We start from the raw sequence: 17,818 nt of genomic DNA, 5'->3' as shown, positions 1-17,818 counted from the left end.
AATTAAATCTGTCATTTTCCAAAGTTATGGTTACAATCTTTTTTTTTTTTTTTTTACTTACAATTGGTCTTTTTGCATAAGTTGATCGAAGTGCTTCTTGAATAATTTCATCTTGCTCGAGATCTTTTGTGCTAAGAGCCGATGGGTACTCATTGTAGCCAGAATAGATATCATCATCCAGTAGGACTTCAGCTTGGATATTACTCATTCTGAAAACAAACAGCTGCTGTTTTGAATAAGAAGCTACTTTTTATTGGTTTAGCATATGAAAACACATTCGTACTGTATGTGCAGGAGATAGTGTGTATGAGTGGGAGGAAGGGGTAGGAGTGGAGGATGAAGGATAGTCCGATTAATTCATTACTCTAACATGACTGTCAACAGCAAATGACAAGTTAAGCCAAAAACATTTGGTTTGCATTTAAAAGAACACAATGAACAAACAAAGTCTAAAAACAGATTATCTGCACTTAATAAATGAACATGAAAATGCAGTACATGCTGTCATTTAAGGGCAAAACAAATAACAGGCCTGTGATCCTCAAGGGTGTGGCGCATATCATAAATGTAGAAACAAATCTCAAAAATATGATTATTACTATTATTATTGTTGTTGTTGTTGTTAGATTACACTGTTTGATATGAAGTCTACTCCGGGTTACTGCCAGCTTCCTTAGGAGTTTAGGACTGGTGCTTAAATGATTTTACAGTACTTTATGAGGTAAGATCTGCTTCACCACTGTTTCATATTCCACCCTTACAAAGAGGTGATGTGTTATAAGCTAGTTGGCCTTGACAACATGCAAATGAATAATCATAGGTTCATCACCTATAATAAACTCGTTAGCAACAAATTTGCTAATCCCCTATGAACAACAAGGCCTGGCTGATTCTTAGCACTGGTGGTCTTCCACAATCACTTTAAAATACATATACAGGTGCCTTTTTAACCAGTCAAACTCTTCAGAAAATATAACATTATGTATCTTCAACTGGTGTCACAAATAGGGTTATATCTTTTATTTCATGGTCTTTCAATTCCCTGGGATTCTGGAAAGCACACTACCTAATTCATGTGAGACTGGTCCCAGGGAACCAATGGTGACAGGGATGATTCAGTTTTGACATTTCACATTTAACTGACCCCGATTCTCAGGTCTTTACATTTCAGTTTCTCCTGAGCCATCTTATCATTAATGTTCTCATCACACTAGACTTGGACATTGATCAACAGTCTGTCAGGCCATTAATTAGCAATATGAACATCTACGGTATGAGCACACTTGTCTGATGTATGTCCAAAGTTATTTCTACATCCACCCATGTTGCTCCACCTAAATATTGGAAAGAAATTCTGAATCTAGTCATAAATTTCACTAAATGCCCCAAACAATCGTATTTCTGCTAATAAGTACAAGTAAGGCATTGAGTCAAATGCTTTTCAGAAACCATAATACTGCATCTACCAGATAGTCTTTATCCATGGCTTTCAGAATGGCATGTGACACAAGTAATAGTTGGGTTTCATATGAATGATGATTTCGGAATCCATGACTGCTGGCATGGAAGAGATCATTCTGTTCCAGATATCTCATTATGCTTTAGCTCTGAATGTGTTCTAAGATAGCACAGCAAATGATTGTCAGTGTTATTATATGGTCATTTTGTGCATCATTTCTACTACACTTCTTGTAGACGCGTGCAACCTGTGCTTTCTTCCAACCAGTGGGCATACTTTTTTGTTTGAGGAATCTGTGTTGTATTAAGGTTAAAAGAGTGGCTAACTTAGTCACAGTTCTGGTGCTTAAGGCATCACCTGGGGTTCTAGACCATGCTCTTTTGCTAATAATAGCACACCATGACCACAATCAAATACAAATCTGAAAGCAGGTTCATCAATGAAGTGCAACACTTAGCATTGAAAGCACATTTATTATGAACACCAACTTACAGACTGAACTGAACTTGTCTACAGCTCGTAGTCTACTGGTTAGTGTTGCTGCCCCTGGATCACAGGGTCCTGGGTTCAATTCCCTGACAAGTCAGGTATTTTCTCTGCCTGTGGACTGGGTGTTTGTGTTGTCCTCACCATTTCATCATCATTCAGGAAAATGGCGAGACTGGACAATGAAAAGATTAGGATTTGCATGGGCACTTACAACCATCTAGTTAAGTGCCCCACAAAATTAAATACCATCATCATCATCATCATCTTCTTCTTCAGAATTGGACTCATGCAAAGAGAGTGCTGCTATTTATACAAAAATTGAACATTCCATACCATAGAACATTACAAACATAAGATATTTTTAGAACCTTTCAGAAATGCTGAATACTGTGTAAAAAGTAACTGCTGCTGAATGACTTTAACTGGCAACCCACAGCACAATAGCCAGTGAAACTAACCATTAAGCCACACTACATGCACATACATTACTGCATTGCTACCTCTCCAGGAGCTAACTACATCACCCTGGATCTAGATCTTGTCAACGGCCCTCTGAACAGCAAATCGCTGTAATCTGGTCTTGCTGTCACATCCTCTTTACTGCAATGAGCAATGAAGGTAGCCTCTTCTGCCATAGCTTCACAACTCTTGAGCAGATTTTCAGTTATGTTGAATGAGAAGCGCGCATCAATCTGTGCTTCAGGACTGTAGTAGGGCTTCATACACAGGACATGGATGATGTCTTAACATTTTTGTCTTCTTCATGAAAGGTCATAACCCTTGACTTCATATGTGATGTATAACAAGCAATGAAAGATGCAATGCAGCACAAAGTAACACCCCCATAACTTTTCTGGAAAGGCTCCTTGGCTATATCTCACTGGCCGATGCTTCATGTTACAGCACTTTCAGTCTTTCTCCTGGGTGTCCAGAGTCCATATGCAGGCCAACTACCTTGCTTCTTTGGTCCTGGTGACGAAGTTTTTCACGTAGTCTTATGGGTGAAACAGGAACAAAGTGTCCATTGTCATTTCAGCCTCATGACCAAGAAGGAGACAAAACAGTGTGAAACCTTCACTGTGTTATATGCAAATGTCGCAACAGGCAATGCTGTATCCTAATCTCTCTGTTCAACATCAAAATATACTGGGGAAAATATCTGCAAGCATCTTATTAAAGTTTTCTGTCAGGCCATTCATCTGTGGGTGGTAGGCAGTTGTCATCTTGTGAGTGATGTTGCAGAGTGAAATTAACTCTGCTACTAGTCTTGGCTGGTGAACTTATTCATGACTGGTGATCATCATACAGGGATCCTCGTGCTTCAAAACTATGTCCTCTACAAGAAACCATCCAATTTCTGGAGCTTTGCAGTTGGCTCAGCTTTGGTGATGTGCTTGAAGTACTGAGAGCAAACTATTTTCCATTGATTCCCATTTGTAAACTTCAGGAACCTCCCCAATTCTGTGGAATGGCACTGTTTTACACATAGAACTGGTACCAGATGCCCCAGAAGTAATTGCAGCATATGCTTCAATCACTGGTATTCCTTACAGATCAATAGGTATGAAAATGCGCTGCCTATGATGTGTAGCAGTATGATGCAATGTTCCTTCAGACATGCATGCATGTCCAAAGGGGCAGGCACCGTGGTGACTACTGCTCCAAAGGAACATTGCATCTTACTTCTTCACAACACAGGCACTACTACTCTGTATTTATTGGCTGAAACTCGGCCTGTGACTTGTGAATAAAATAACATTAAAGGGGATTAATGGGATATAAGATTACAGATATGACACATGGATGACAACGTATGGAAGTTTGGGTCTGGCAGTGGGTCGTGCTTGGATAGCTGAAGCGGTTAAGGTGACCACTTGCATAAAGTGGAAAATCCAGGTTTGAGTCCTGGCTAACTTGCCACAGGTGAGCTGGGATAGTAAGAAACCATTTTTAAATTATACAATGTTCTGTTTATTAACTGGAATTTTTCTTTTCTTGGTTCCTCTTTCTTCAAGGCTTCAATGATTTTTGGCAAGACTGGATACGCCGTCTGTTTAGTAGCAACAACATTTAATGCAGTGATGATTAAAATTTCATCCACACTTTTATGTTCCACCAAAGGATTTCCAAAATGAGAGATGATATCCTTGTGTTTGCATTCACTTTTGCATACCCCTGTGACTCCTTACTCCTGAAACCTCAGTACACGTCTCATCAGTCAACCCAACTGATTCTTTGGGTTAGTCAGTCAGAAGAGAGAATGGTGATCCACTGCAACAACAAATGGTTTGCCAAATAAATACAGCTGCAACTTGTTAAAGGCTCAGAAAACATAATAATTACACTCTGAAGATTCAGTGGGGTCATCTTGAATTATCTTCTCCAATTCCTCCTGGATAATCCCTTGTTCAGCTTGCGACATCCTATATGAGAGCTAGTCAATTGGTGGATGATACCCAGTGTTGATATAGTGTTTTATCATGGACCTTTTGGTCTGTTTCCACTCCACTATGGTTTTGAAAGCACCTGAAAATTAGTGCAGGACCACTAACACCATGTGATGTTGTTCCTTGGTCAAGCCAGATCCTATTGGCAGTTCAATAGTAGCTTCAATAGTAGCTTCCTCCTCTGCATTGTCTGTAGTCAATGGCATTAAGCTGCCCTTCCTTGACTGGTTTGGCTGCTCCTACACACATACCTCTAGGAATGAGTTGTGGTTGCTCATGACAATTAGTGATCCAAAGCTCTCCTTGACCACCTTCTATGCTTATGATCGTTGCTGGTATGTAGATCTATTTTGTGAATCAGTGTAGTTTTTTGCAATTGATAGAAGCTTCACAATCTAACTGAGTATCTGAGTTGATAACTGGAACTCACCTCATTGACTATGGTGGGATAACACTGTCTACAATGGCAACAACTATCCAGAGCAATCTTCGTTATGTGGGCTTCTTGGAATAATTTCGTCAATTTGGAATCCCATCTGTGAACGAAATTATGACTACATTCTGTTAAAACGACAAATTCAAAGGGCTGTGTTCTGTTAATTATGGTTACCCATGCAATACATGTTCCTATTGGTTGGCTGTTTTAGTCATCTGCAACTTTCACCACAATTACTCTCATCTCACAGAACACAGTCTTTTCTACCTGTCGAAATTACACAATGGTTGGTTAGTTGGTTGATTGTGTTGTGCCATGTGTTCATACAGCGCAGTCATTGCACGTAAGACACGGCCACTGCTTCTCGAGCATTGTGTGCCAATGCTCCAGTGGCAGCAGCGCAACTTTCTCCAAAGTGCTCATAGTGAGGGCACCACAAGATATGCAGCAGTCAAACCACTCGGTCAACAGAGCCAATCAGGATGCAGCCTCACGTATTTAAGTTGTGTCAGTGCCCGGAAGCAGAGTTGTCCCATGGGCCTTCTGGAGTATGGAGCAGGTCTCCTCTCAGTCATGGTGCTGTTACTGTGATAGTGTTTATGGGAAATGAACTTTGACTATGGACCCAGACAGGAGCAATTATGCTGAATCAGGTTTCACCTTGTTTTCAGAATCAATCTGTTGCAATTAATTCTGACTTTCCAATTGGTAGTTTGTACCTGGGACACAAAAGGTTGATTTGGGAGAGGTGACCAGACGAAGTCATCAGCCCCATGATCTACGATGGCAGAAATTAAGGGACAAACTGCACAAACAGCACAGTCCAGTCAAGAGAAAGGGATAATGTGTAAAAAAAGAAGGAAAAGGGATGTTACAGCAACAGGAAGAGGAAAAAATAGGAGGGGAGTGAGTGGAAATGGTGAGAGCATGGGTGCCCGAGAAATGCTACATGCGGCGTGGGGGGTGGGGGGCACCTGAACTGCCACTGACCCATCCTGACATCTACACAATACCATTATTACTGTATAATGGGACAACGATAGAGGAAGAAGACACAAGAAAAGGGGAAACAAAACAGTACAACAGACCAGACAAAATGTATGGAAAAGGCTGGGAGAACCCGGCCATAACTAGACAAGGAAGCTGAGAGGGCACACTTAGTGTGAAGGGCCAAAAGATGGGTGCAGTCCAGCACAATATGGCTCACTGTGGGTGGAGCCCTGCAACTACAAAGGGGGAAATGGGACGGCTGATTGCGGAGTAAAAACCCGTGGGTCAACTTAGTATAGCCAGTACAAAGACGGCACAGGATGGTAGATTCCTGCTAGGAGAGGCAGAGAGAAAAATGCCACATGGTGAGAGTCTCCTTGACGGCATGAAGTTTATTAGACAGGAGGATAGCCCCTCAAGAGTCAGCCCACAATTGAGCAAAAATGGACTTGATATAAAGCTGCAAATGCACCCTCAGAGGGGTCACAGAGAATGCGACATAGGTGGCTGCCCCCCCTCCCCAGGCTAGATGATAAGCAAGTTAATTTCCTGGGATACCTATGTGACCAGGAGCTCAAAGGAAGTCAACTGAACAAGCAGCATCTCCAAGATCAGCAAGAAGATCATGGATAGCAGGGACCAAGGGGTGGTGGGAAAAACACCGAGTGATACCCCAGAGGCCACTCACTGACTTCATACACAAAAAAAACCAAGTGAGGGAGGAATGTTTAATAAAACAGAGGGCTCAATGGATGGCCATCAGTTCTGCAGTAAACACCCCACACATGGAAGGCAAGAGATGGTGTTCCATGCCAACACAAGATGTGAAGGGATGTCCCACATGATCAGTAGATTTAGAGCTGTTGGTGTAAAAAACAATGGCAACCTGAAACTCCTGTGAGAGTGTTTAGAACAAACAATGGACTACCATTGGAGCAATGGAGGCTTTTGGATCCCGGAAAAGATTCATTTGGATCTGTGGCTGAGGAACTAACCAAGGGGGGTGGTTGGGAGAGAACACTGGGAAGAGGACAGGGAGGGAAGATGGGAGACACAGCAAAGAGAAGCAAGGTGGAGCACAACTGGTAAACCCACCCTCGGTAGGTGGGCAATGGCCTGAAGCTGCAAAAAGATTAGAATAGGAGGGGTGAGAAGGGGAAGAGCAATAGTGACGGCATAGGAAATCAGGAACTGGGACTGAAGAATCAAAAGGGGAGGGATCCCAGCATCAACCAGAAGACCATTGACAGGGATAATGCAGAAGGTGCTGGTGGCTGAACAGATACCATGATGGTGAACCAGGTCCAAAAGGAGCAGCATGCAAGGGGCAGCTCATCCATAAACTTGACAACCATAGTCCAGATGAGATGGAACTAGTTCCTGGTAAAGGCAGAGAAGGGTTGAACAATCCACACCCCAAGACATGTGGGCAAGGAGAGCTGAGAACAGTGCCAACTTGGACTCCGCACAATCAGTGGGACAGGAGCTGGTGAATAAAAATTGAGAGGGGACCAGAAAGACCTCACTCACAAGAGTAAGGAGGATATGATGGCTCCAAACTGTGCCGTAGGCCTTACAACGATTGAAGAAAACTACGATGAGATGGTGGCCTACCAAACTGTGATTTCCAATTGAAGCAGATGATCCATCGGAGACTGTCCCTCCCAAGAGCTGTACTGGTAAGGAGATAAAAAGTCCTGATATTCAAGGACCCAACTGAGCTAATGAGCCCCCAATCCGTTCTAGTAACTTGCAGAGTACATTGGTCAGGATGATGGGCTGACAACGATCAAGGGATGACAGATCCTTGCCAGGTTTAAGGACAGGAACCACAATACTGTCCCTCCATTGAGAGGGGAAAATGCCTTGGAGCTACACAGGTTAAACACCGGGAGGAGATATTGGTGTTGTGAAAGACTGAGGTATTGAAGCAATTGGATATGGATGGAATGAGGGCCAGGAGCTGAACTGTGGGGCTAGAAGAATTTCCCATTCAGTTAAAGGTTCATTGTAGGATTCTGCCTGAAAAGTGGTAAAACATAAGTGGGAAGCTTCAGTCCACTGTTTCTGGAGGAACAAGAAGGCAGCTGGATAGGAGGATGGTGCCAATGCCATTGCAAAATGGGTCACAAGGTGTTCCTGAGAAATGATGGATCTGTACAAAGGCCACCTGGAAGGGCAAGGCTCTGAATGGAAGACTGCTGCTGACAACCTTGGAGGGTTCGGAGTACAGCCCACACCCATGACGAAGGGACAGAAGAACCAAAAGAGGAGACAAAGCATTCCCAACATATCCATTTGCTCTGTTAGGTTAAGTAATGGGCTTTGGTGCGAAGACGTTTAAAGCTAATAAGACTGACGGAGGACAGGTGCTGCTTAAGATCACAGATGGTGGTTGCAATTGCCATGCTCCAGCAGATCACAGATGACTTCATAAATAAAACCTAACTAAGAAGGTGGAAACATGACCTGGGAAGTATACAGAGGCCAATCAGAATGATGGAAAGCCCAGTGGGATAGCCTGGTCATCAGGAGGTGGGAAGGGAACGAGAGAATTAATGGGAAGGAGAGGTCATCATGTAGTGACCATTATTACGAAGGAAGAAGGGGATGGGACAAGAGCAAAAGATCAATGGCAGAAAAAGTGCCATATGTGGCACTAAAATGACTAGGGAAACCATCATTAAGAGGGAATATGTTGTGGTCCACAAGAAACTGGTTAATGAGCCCCTGACTAGATGAAGAAGAACTGCCCCACAAAGAGTGATGGGCATTAAAATCCTCATGGAGAAGAAAGCACGGGGGGAGTTGCTGAAGGAGGATATTTAGGGCAGCAGATGCAGGTGGCCTGTTAGGAGGGAGCTAGAGATTGCATACCGTGATGGCAGAGCTCAAGTGGACCCAAATATCAACCACTTCCAATGTGGCACAAAGTGGGATCCATGTACTAACAATATCCATATAGACCAACATGCAGACTCCACTGGAAGCCCTCAAAGGGCCAACCTAGTTCCAACAGAAAGCACAGAACCCATAAAGTGGGCAGTGAGTGAGCATCAGTAAAATTAGATTTATGGGAACAATGCAAACTGCAGAACAAAAGGCAATACGGGATTGAAACTCTGGGAGGTGACAGTAGTATCCATTACAGTTCCACTGAATAAATACAGAGCAGGTATCCAAATGGTAGGGAAACAGGCTCGAGCGAATCATGCCGCCAGGTCACCAACAACAATGGGGGGGATTTCCATTAATAAGATGCCAGACTCAGGTTGTGATGGGGGTAGATGGGTGCAACAAGGTGGGGGCTTGTCCTATGACTAATGTTGTTTCTTCTTCTTCTTCTTTACAGGTTGAGGAGGAGGGCAGGGCACAAAGAGAAAGCAGGCTTCTGCAAGATTTGGGAAGAGAACAGGTGACCTTGGGACACAAAGACTATGTGTCCTGTGGCAAAGTTGCAGTAGCAGGCCTCTGGCCTGACGCCGCTGGGCAGAGGTGTCCTGCAAGGGAGCCCTATCACCAACCGGTGCCAAAAGAGGAGGGCACTTCTTTGGCCAGGAAGGAAGAGCAGCGCCTGGAGGGGAAGATGTGGGAACATCAGGAGAGGGGGGCAAAGGAGAGGGAGACGGGACTGGGATAAGAAAAAAGGAGAAAGGGGGGGGGGGGGAGAAGGATGTAACAGAGGCAAATGTAAATGTTATCAACACACGATGAAGTCTGTCAAATTTCTGATGACCTTCAGTGTAAGATAAACGATCCAGGAACTTATACTCTTGTATCTTCTTTTCTTTCTTATAAGCTGGGCTATCTGGTGAGTGTGGAGAGTGATGATCATGACAATTTACACACAAGAGTGGCAGAACAAGGTGCTCCTCTTGTGGAGTGGGACTCCACAGTCACCACACAGAGGGTCTGCCATACATTGGGTAGACAAGCACCTGAAATGCAAGCACTGAAGGCAACTCATGAGGGGCGGGATGCACACCTTCACAGCACACCGATATCACATAAACTTGACCTTCTCTGAGAGGGTGTCTCCCTCAAAGTCCAGGATAAAGGCACCAGTATCAGTGCAGTTGTCCCTACGGCCTTTCTGAAAATGCCGAACAAAATGAATGCCTTGTCATTTGAGATTGGCCAAGAGTTCCTCGTAAGCTTGAAGAATGAGATTCCTATGAAAAACAATTCCCTGACCATATTCAAAGACTGGTGAGGTGTAATGAATACCAGGAAGTCACTAAGAAGATCACACAGTTTTGTGGTAGTGAATGAGCCCAGTCCAGGCAATGGGAAAAGTGTTTCACACCGACCCGGCGAGGCCGGCACTGCTCCCAGGGTGTGGCCAGGGAAGGTAAGGTGGCAGGGTCACAGGGTCATAAGAAGCAGCATTTAATGATCCATTACCAATCGATGAGACAGCCACAGCAGAACAACCAGATTTTTGGAGCTTGATATGCTTCATGTGCAGAGCATTCACCCTGATACAACCCACTCCAATCAGGGGCTCTCCCCATGGGTGCCACCCAGCCTTAGCAAGGACTGTCTGGCACAGAAGCCATTACCAGGAGTTCTGATGCTCCAGAATGACAAGTAACCACTCCTAGGCATACATGATGAGGCAACAGCTCAGGTATCAGAAGTGTGATACCTCTGTTGTCAGGGGGTCAGTCAGATGAGTGTGTAACAGATATCCTGATAACCAGACAGGGAGGAGGGGGGCTACAACAGGGAAGAAAAAGGGGAAGGAAGAAATTAGAGGAATCCACACCGTAGATGCTAGGGAGTGTGTTCTCCCCAAATGACTCACACTACAGAGAGAAAATTTAGAATTGGAGGTCAAACCTCAAAGGAGGCCAAAAACGCCAAAAAGGAAGAATGAAAGAGAAAAAGGCAAGCGGAACAAAACCACAAGTAATGCAGGAAATCAGGTGGATAGCCAGCTTCACATAAATAAGAACACTGAGAGAGTGGAAGGAGGGCGTAGAGGGGGGGGGGGGGGAGGGAGGTAGAGCGAGGACGAGGACAAGGAGGGAGAGCCACGGGGAAGAAATGCAGCCCGGGAAAGAAGAAAGGGCAGCAATAGCTCGCGGGACCCATGTGGGCCACGCACAAACTCACTAAAGAACCGTGGGCCCCCTGTGGTGGAGGGTCAGAATCATAGAAAAGGAACCCCCTAAGTAGAACAGAGTCCAGACAGGCTGGTCATCAGTTACAATGTGAATGAGATTTCCTGAAATCTTGGAGACCATTGTCGATAGAGGAATTTCACATGTGGTGGTATCACCTCTATAGGTGGTCACCTCACTTATTTTTTCTGAGTTTGCCAGCTAGGTGAGTGATTGCCATCTCTGTAATGTGACGGGAAATGGTTGTGGCATATTAGGGAGAGATATCTTCCAGGTACAGTGATGGGCTTCGCCCCAGAGGTCGACTACAATCATCTGCAGTTGACTGGTTGTGATGGCTGATGTCTGGCCGCACAGAAAACATCATACACTCATTTTTTTGCTCTGCAGTAGTGTACAATACGCTGGGGTGTCAACAGTGGAAACATACTAGTGCATAGTTCCTTGTTCTTGAATGCTGGGTTGTCGTCTGATGGCTGTGGCGTGTATATGTACTGGCCGAGTTCATTCTTCCTGGTGCAGTTGAGTGGAGGTAGAGATTAGTGCTAAATACAGATGCACCTCTTCTTCAACATTCTCTACAGTCCACTAGTTTAGCTGCCATAAACTAATACATCTCTTCTCCTATTACCTGGCATATGAAAGAGGCGAGGTCGTGGTGCTGTTCTGTAACTTCAATAGGGACCACATTCAGGAGTCAGTCATACTTCACTTGTCCAACTCTTTTCTGTTGCATTTCCTTGATGCACAGGCAACACTGATAAATTCCTTGGCTTTTGTGACTCCTTTTACTGGAAGAGTTTGGTACATGTCTTCTCCATGTTCGTTGATGAACATTAGTTGCGATCATACACACACTTACCCACTTCATTTACTGCTGCTGGACATTTTATTTGGCAAGCATTGGTTAATTTGAGAATGGTCATACTATAAAACAGATTACAGATCAAATAAATGTCCATTTTAGTTGCAACTCCGACTGTCTCTTTTTGTATCACAGTCTAAAATGAGTCGCTATCTGGAGCTATGCAAATTCAAACAATGTTGGAAGAGTACATAATTTTAATGACTGGAATGAAGTCATAAAGTGAGTTCCACAGGGTTCAATTTTAGGCCCACTCCTGTTCCTTATATACGTGAATGACCTTCCACTTAATATTCAACAAGCAGAACTGGCACTTTTTGCACAGAGTACTACTGTTATAATAAATGCCAGTAGGGAGAACACAACATAAGAGATTGTAAGTAATGTTTTCCTAAGATTTATACAGCAGTTCTCTGAAAATGGCCTCTCCCTAAATTTTGAACAAAAGAACACTATTTTCAGTTCTGGATTACAAAGACAGTCATACCAACCATTGATATAGCACATGAGCAGGAGTAGGATGGTAGAATGCTGCAAGTTTCTGGGTGCAAATATTGATGAAAGCTTGAACTAGAAGAGTCACAGTACTGAGTTTCTCAAACAATTAAGTTCAGCAACTTTTGCTCTCCATATAATTGCTAGTATTGGAAATAAATTAATTAACCCTCTGGTATATTTAGCATATTTTCACTCAATAGTGCCTTATGTAATAATTTTCTGGGGTACCTCATCACTCAGAAAGAAAGTACTGACTGCATAAAGATGAGTAGTAGTAATAGTACATACTGTTCATCCATCCACGTTATGTAGGTACCTCTTCAGGGGGCTAGGCATTTTAACTGTACCATCACAATAGATACACTCTAGTTAAAGAAAAAGGATGCACCATGAAGGAATTAGGCAAATGGAACGGATATCAGTACATGTGATGTATTTGTACAGACAAACAAATGACTACAACTTCAGAAAAATTGGGTGATTTATTCAGGAGAAAGAGCATCCCAAATTGAGCAAGTCAATAATTTGTTGGTCCACCTCTGGCCCTTCTTATTCAGCTTAGCATTGATTGATGGAACTGTTGGATGTCCTCAAGAGATCTATAGTGCTGAATTCTATCCAGCTGGCAGGACAGATTGTCAAAATCCTGAGCTGGTTGGAGGGCCCTGCCCATAATGCTCCAAACGATCTCAATGGAGATAGATCCTATGACCTTGCAGGCCAAGATGGACTGGCAAGCATGAAAACAAGCAGCGAAAACTCTCAGCATATGCAGGTGGCCATTATTTTGCTGAAATGTAAGCCCAGGACAGCCTGCCATTAAGTGCAAAAAGCAGGGCATAGAATATCATCAACACACCACTGTGCTGTAACTGTGCCATGGATGACCTCCAAAGGGGTATGAAATGAAATAGAATTCCAGACCATCACTCCTGGTTTCGAGCAATTTCTTTATGGGGGTCATCCAAAAACTCTTATCAATCTATGACAAGCTGAATAACTGCTTGCATCAGGGCCGGAGGGGTACCGTCATGTTATTGACTTGCTCATTTTGTGAAGTTTTTCTCTTGAATTAATCATCCAATTTTTCTGAAATTCGAACCATTTGGTTGTCTGTGCATATACATCACATTAACCACTTTCTGTCCCATTTGAATAATTCCTTCATGTTATATCATCTTCTTCTTTATCTTAGAATGTATTATTGCTAATGAAATTTGCCACAAATAATCCATCACACAATTCGGGAAGAACAGGGATGTCCATATGTACAACACTACAGGGAAAAATGACCTTTATTACCCTTTATTAAAGCTGTCAGTGGCTCATAAAAAAATTCAATATGCAACATTTGCCCAATACCATAAAATGTCTGACACATGGCAAAGCAAATTTTAAAACTAACTTAAAATTACTTCTCCTTAATAACTTCTCTTATTCAATCGAAAAATTCTGGTCAGAGTTGCCAGTGGCAGTGGCCCAGTATGCGTAGGGTGTGCTTGCTGGTGTGAATGTGCATGTGTTTTCTTTGCTCAGGAAGGTTTTGTAACAGTATTTTCAATATGCCTGTCTGCAACCCAATGAATCATCTATAGGGTGAGCAGCAATCTGTCCATTCCTCATATTATTGTTATTCTAACCTGGAAATTCCACTGTTCAATTTAAATACCCTAGACAATAAAAAAATAAAAGAAAAAATAAATCTTTCTTTAAGTGCATTGCATGAGTAGGACTAAAAAATAATGTGTTCATTAATGTTAACACTAGTTATATATACATATCCTGTAAACTGACTTGTTCCACATCATTTCAACAAAAGAATTATTCAAATGATCTAAGGAAAATATAATTAACTAACAAGCTTCCCTTCCTTGTTTTCAAACCACTTTTAGGCTGTGCTGCCCAGAAAAAAGCACACATTTGCTAGACACTTGATGTTCTCCCATCTATTGCATTTGGCTACTTGGTCAAATTCTTTGAGCCATTTCATCGAGTCTTGACCAGTGTCTCCAGAAACAGCAGACAAAATAACTGATGTGCAGCTGACTTGCTGCTGTTTTGGAATCCATTTTTTTCTGCTCCTAAAAGTGGAAGAATGAGCAATGACCAACAGCATGAGAATATAGAAGTTAATGGAAACCATTGCATGAGAAACACATAATCTACATCTACATCTACATTTATACTTCGCAAGCCACCCAACGGTGTGTGGCGGAGGGCACTTTACATGCCCCCGTCATTCCCTCCCTTTCCTGTTCCAGTCGCGTATGGTTCGCGGGGAGAACGACTGCCGGAAAGCCTCCACGCGCACTCGAATCTCTCTGATTTTACATTCGTGATCTCCTCGGGAGATATAAGTAGGGGGAAGCAATATATTCGATACCTCATCCAGAAACGCACCCTTTTGAAACCTGAACAGCAAGCTACACCATGATGCAGAGCGCCTCTCTTGCAGAGTCTGCCACTCGAGTTTGCTAAACATCTCTGTAACGCTATCACGCTTACCAAATAACCCTGTGATGAAACACGTTGCTCTTCTTTGGATCTTCTCTATGTCCTCCGTCAACCCGATCTGGTACAGATCCCACACTGATGAGCAATACTCAAGTATAGGTCGAACGAGCGTTTTGTAAGCCACCTCCTTTGTTGATGGACTACATTTTCTAAGGACTCTCCCAATGAATCTCAACCTGGTACCCACCTTACCAACAATTAATTTTATATGATCATTCCACTTCAAATCGTTCCGCACACATACTCCCAGATATTTTACAGAAGTAACTGCTACAAGTGTTTGTTCCGCTATCATATAATCATACAATAAAGGCTCCTTCTTTCTATGTATTCGCAATAGATTACATTTGTCTATGTTAAGGGTCAGTTGCAACTCCCTGCACCAAGTGCCTATCCGCTGAAGATCTTCCTGCATTTCACTACAATTTTCTAATGCTGCAACTTCTCTGTATACTACAGCATCATCCGCGAAAAGCCGCATGGAACTTCCGATACTATCTACTAGGTCATTTATATATATATATATTGAGAAAAGCAATGGTCCCATAACACTCCCCTGTGGTTACTTTAACGTCTGTAGACATCTCTCCATTGGGAACAACATGCTGTGTTCTGTTTGCTAAAAACTCTTCAATCCAGCCACACAGCTGGTGTGATACCTGGGAGCCTGTATCTAATATTTTCTGGGTCTCATGAACATATGATCGCTGTTTCCAGAATCCATGTTGATTCCTACGGAATAGATTCTGAGTTTCCAGAAACGACACGATACACGAGCAAAAAACATGTTCTAAAATTCTACAACAGATCGTCGTCAAAGATATAAGTCTATAGTTTTGCGCATCTGCTCGACGACCCTTCTTGAAGACTGGGACTACCTGTGCTGTTTTCCAATAATTTGGAACCTTCCATTCCTCTAGAGACTTGCGGTACATGGCTGTTAGCAGGGGGGCAAGTTCTTTCGCGTACTCTGTGTAGAATCGAATTGGTATTCCGTCAGGTCCAGTGGACTTTCCTCTGTTGAGTGATTCTAGTTGCTTTTCCATTCCTTGGACACTTATTTCGATGTCAGCCATTTTTTCGTTTGTGCGAGGATTTAGAGAAGGAACTGCAGTGCGGTCTTCCTCTGTGAAACAGCTTTGAAAAAACGTGTTTAGTATTTCAGCTTTACGCGTGTCATCCTCTGTTTCAATGCCATTATCATCCCAGAATGTCTGGATAAGCTGTTTCAAGCCACTTACTGATTTAACGTAAGACCAGAACTTCCTAGGATTTTCTGTCAAGTCGGTACATAGAATTTTACTTTCGAATTCACTGAACACTTTACGCATAGCCCTCGTTACACTATCTTTGATATTGTTTAGCTTCTGTTTGTCTGAGAGGTTTTGGCTGCGTTTAAACTTGCAGTGAAGCTCTCTTTGCTTTCGCAATAGTTTCCTAACTTTGTTGTTGAACCACGATGGGTTTTCCCATCCCTCACAGTTTTACTCGGCACGTACCTGTCTAAAACGCATTTTACGATTGCCTTGAACTTTTTCCATAAACACTCAACATTGTCAGTTTCGGAACAGAAATTTTCGTTTTTATCTGTTAGGTAGTCTGAAATCTGCCTTCTATTACTCTTGCTAAACAGATAAACCTTCCTCCCTTTTTTTATATTTCTATTTACTTCCATATTCAGGGATGCTGCAACGGCCTTATGATCACTGATTCCCTGTTCTGCACTTACAGAGTCGAAAAGTTCGGATCTGTTTGTTGTCAGTAGGTCCAAGATGTTATCTCCAAGAGTCAGTTCTCTGTTTAATTGCTCGAGGTAATTTTCGGATAGTGCACTCAGTATAATGTCACTCGATGCTGTGTCCCTACCACCCATCCTAAACATCTGAGTGTCCCAGTCTATATCTGGTAAATTGAAATTTCCACCTAAGTCTAGAACATGCTGAGAAAATTTATGCGAAATGTATTCCAGATTTTCTCTTAGTTGTTCTGCCACTAATGCTGCTGAGTCGGGAGGTCGGTAAAAGGAGCCAATTATTAACCTAGCTAGGTTGTTGAGTGTAACCTCCACCGATAATAATTCACAGGAACTATCCACTTCTACTTCACTACAGGATAAACTACTACAAAAACAGCGACAAACACGCCACCACTGGTTGCATGCAATCTATCCTTTCTAAACACCGTCTGTGCCTTTGTAAAAATTTCAGCAGAATTTATCTCTGGCTTCAGCCACCTTTCCGTACCTATAACGATTTCAGCTTCGGTGCTTTCTATCAGCGCTTGAAGTTCCGGTACTTTACCAATGCAGCTTCGACAGTTTACAATTACAATACAGATTGCTGCTTGGTCCCCGCATGTCCTGACTTTGTCCCACACCCTTTGAGGCTGTTGCCCTTTCTGTACTTGCCCGAGGCCATCTGACCTAAAAAACCGCCCAGTCCACGCCACACAACCCCTGCTACCTGTGTAGCCGCCTGCTGCGTGTAGTGGACTCCTGACCTATCCAGATGAGTATCCATAGGAAATGTGGAATGTGACTGAAAAAAGTTTTATGACGAACTTCCCCTTATCAGGAGAGTGTGGCTTTGTCCTCCATTTAGATTTCTGGGACATGACGGCCAAGGGGGCAGTAGCCATGAGACAATGATAGAAAAACCAACAAATGGGTAATGTCAAAAGTCTGACTGTGGAAGAGAAGCTAGGAAATCTGATTATGGAAAGGTGAGGGGTTCACTCTGGATACAGTGGTGGTAATGAAACAAAATGAGAAGAAGATAAGGATTTCTGGCCACACTGATATAAAATAACATCAATAGCGGCGAAAGAAGTATGTAACAGGAACAGGATTCAGTATAAATGGGATGTAGAACAGAAATTCAGGTATAAATGTTGACATCCCAAACAGAAAATGAAGAGATAAAGAGAGTATATAAGGTACTGCAAGGATAATTTGGTCTGTAAAGGGAGATGAAAATCTAATAATACTGGGTGACT

At 42.9% G+C, this 17,818-nt stretch overlaps 1 protein-coding gene across 2 annotated transcripts in view; it reads right to left on the bottom strand.

Annotated features, from left to right (window-relative positions):
• The window catches only part of LOC126470908 (intraflagellar transport protein 88 homolog), a 98,416-nt gene that overhangs the window by 56,251 nt on the left and 24,347 nt on the right, over positions 1-17,818 (bottom strand). For both annotated transcript variants that reach the window (XM_050098941.1, XM_050098948.1), the window contains exon 2: positions 62-209. In XM_050098941.1, the coding sequence (XP_049954898.1) occupies positions 62-208 (147 nt within the window). In that variant the 5' untranslated portion in view covers position 209. The remainder of the gene's footprint in view (positions 1-61; positions 210-17,818) is intronic.

This window comes from Schistocerca serialis, chromosome 1 (genome assembly GCF_023864345.2).
Source record: "Schistocerca serialis cubense isolate TAMUIC-IGC-003099 chromosome 1, iqSchSeri2.2, whole genome shotgun sequence".
Lineage (NCBI taxonomy): Eukaryota > Metazoa > Arthropoda > Insecta > Orthoptera > Acrididae > Schistocerca > Schistocerca serialis.
The sequence above is the reverse complement of the archived record's forward strand: the minus strand, read 5'-3'. Positions and strand labels throughout refer to the sequence as shown.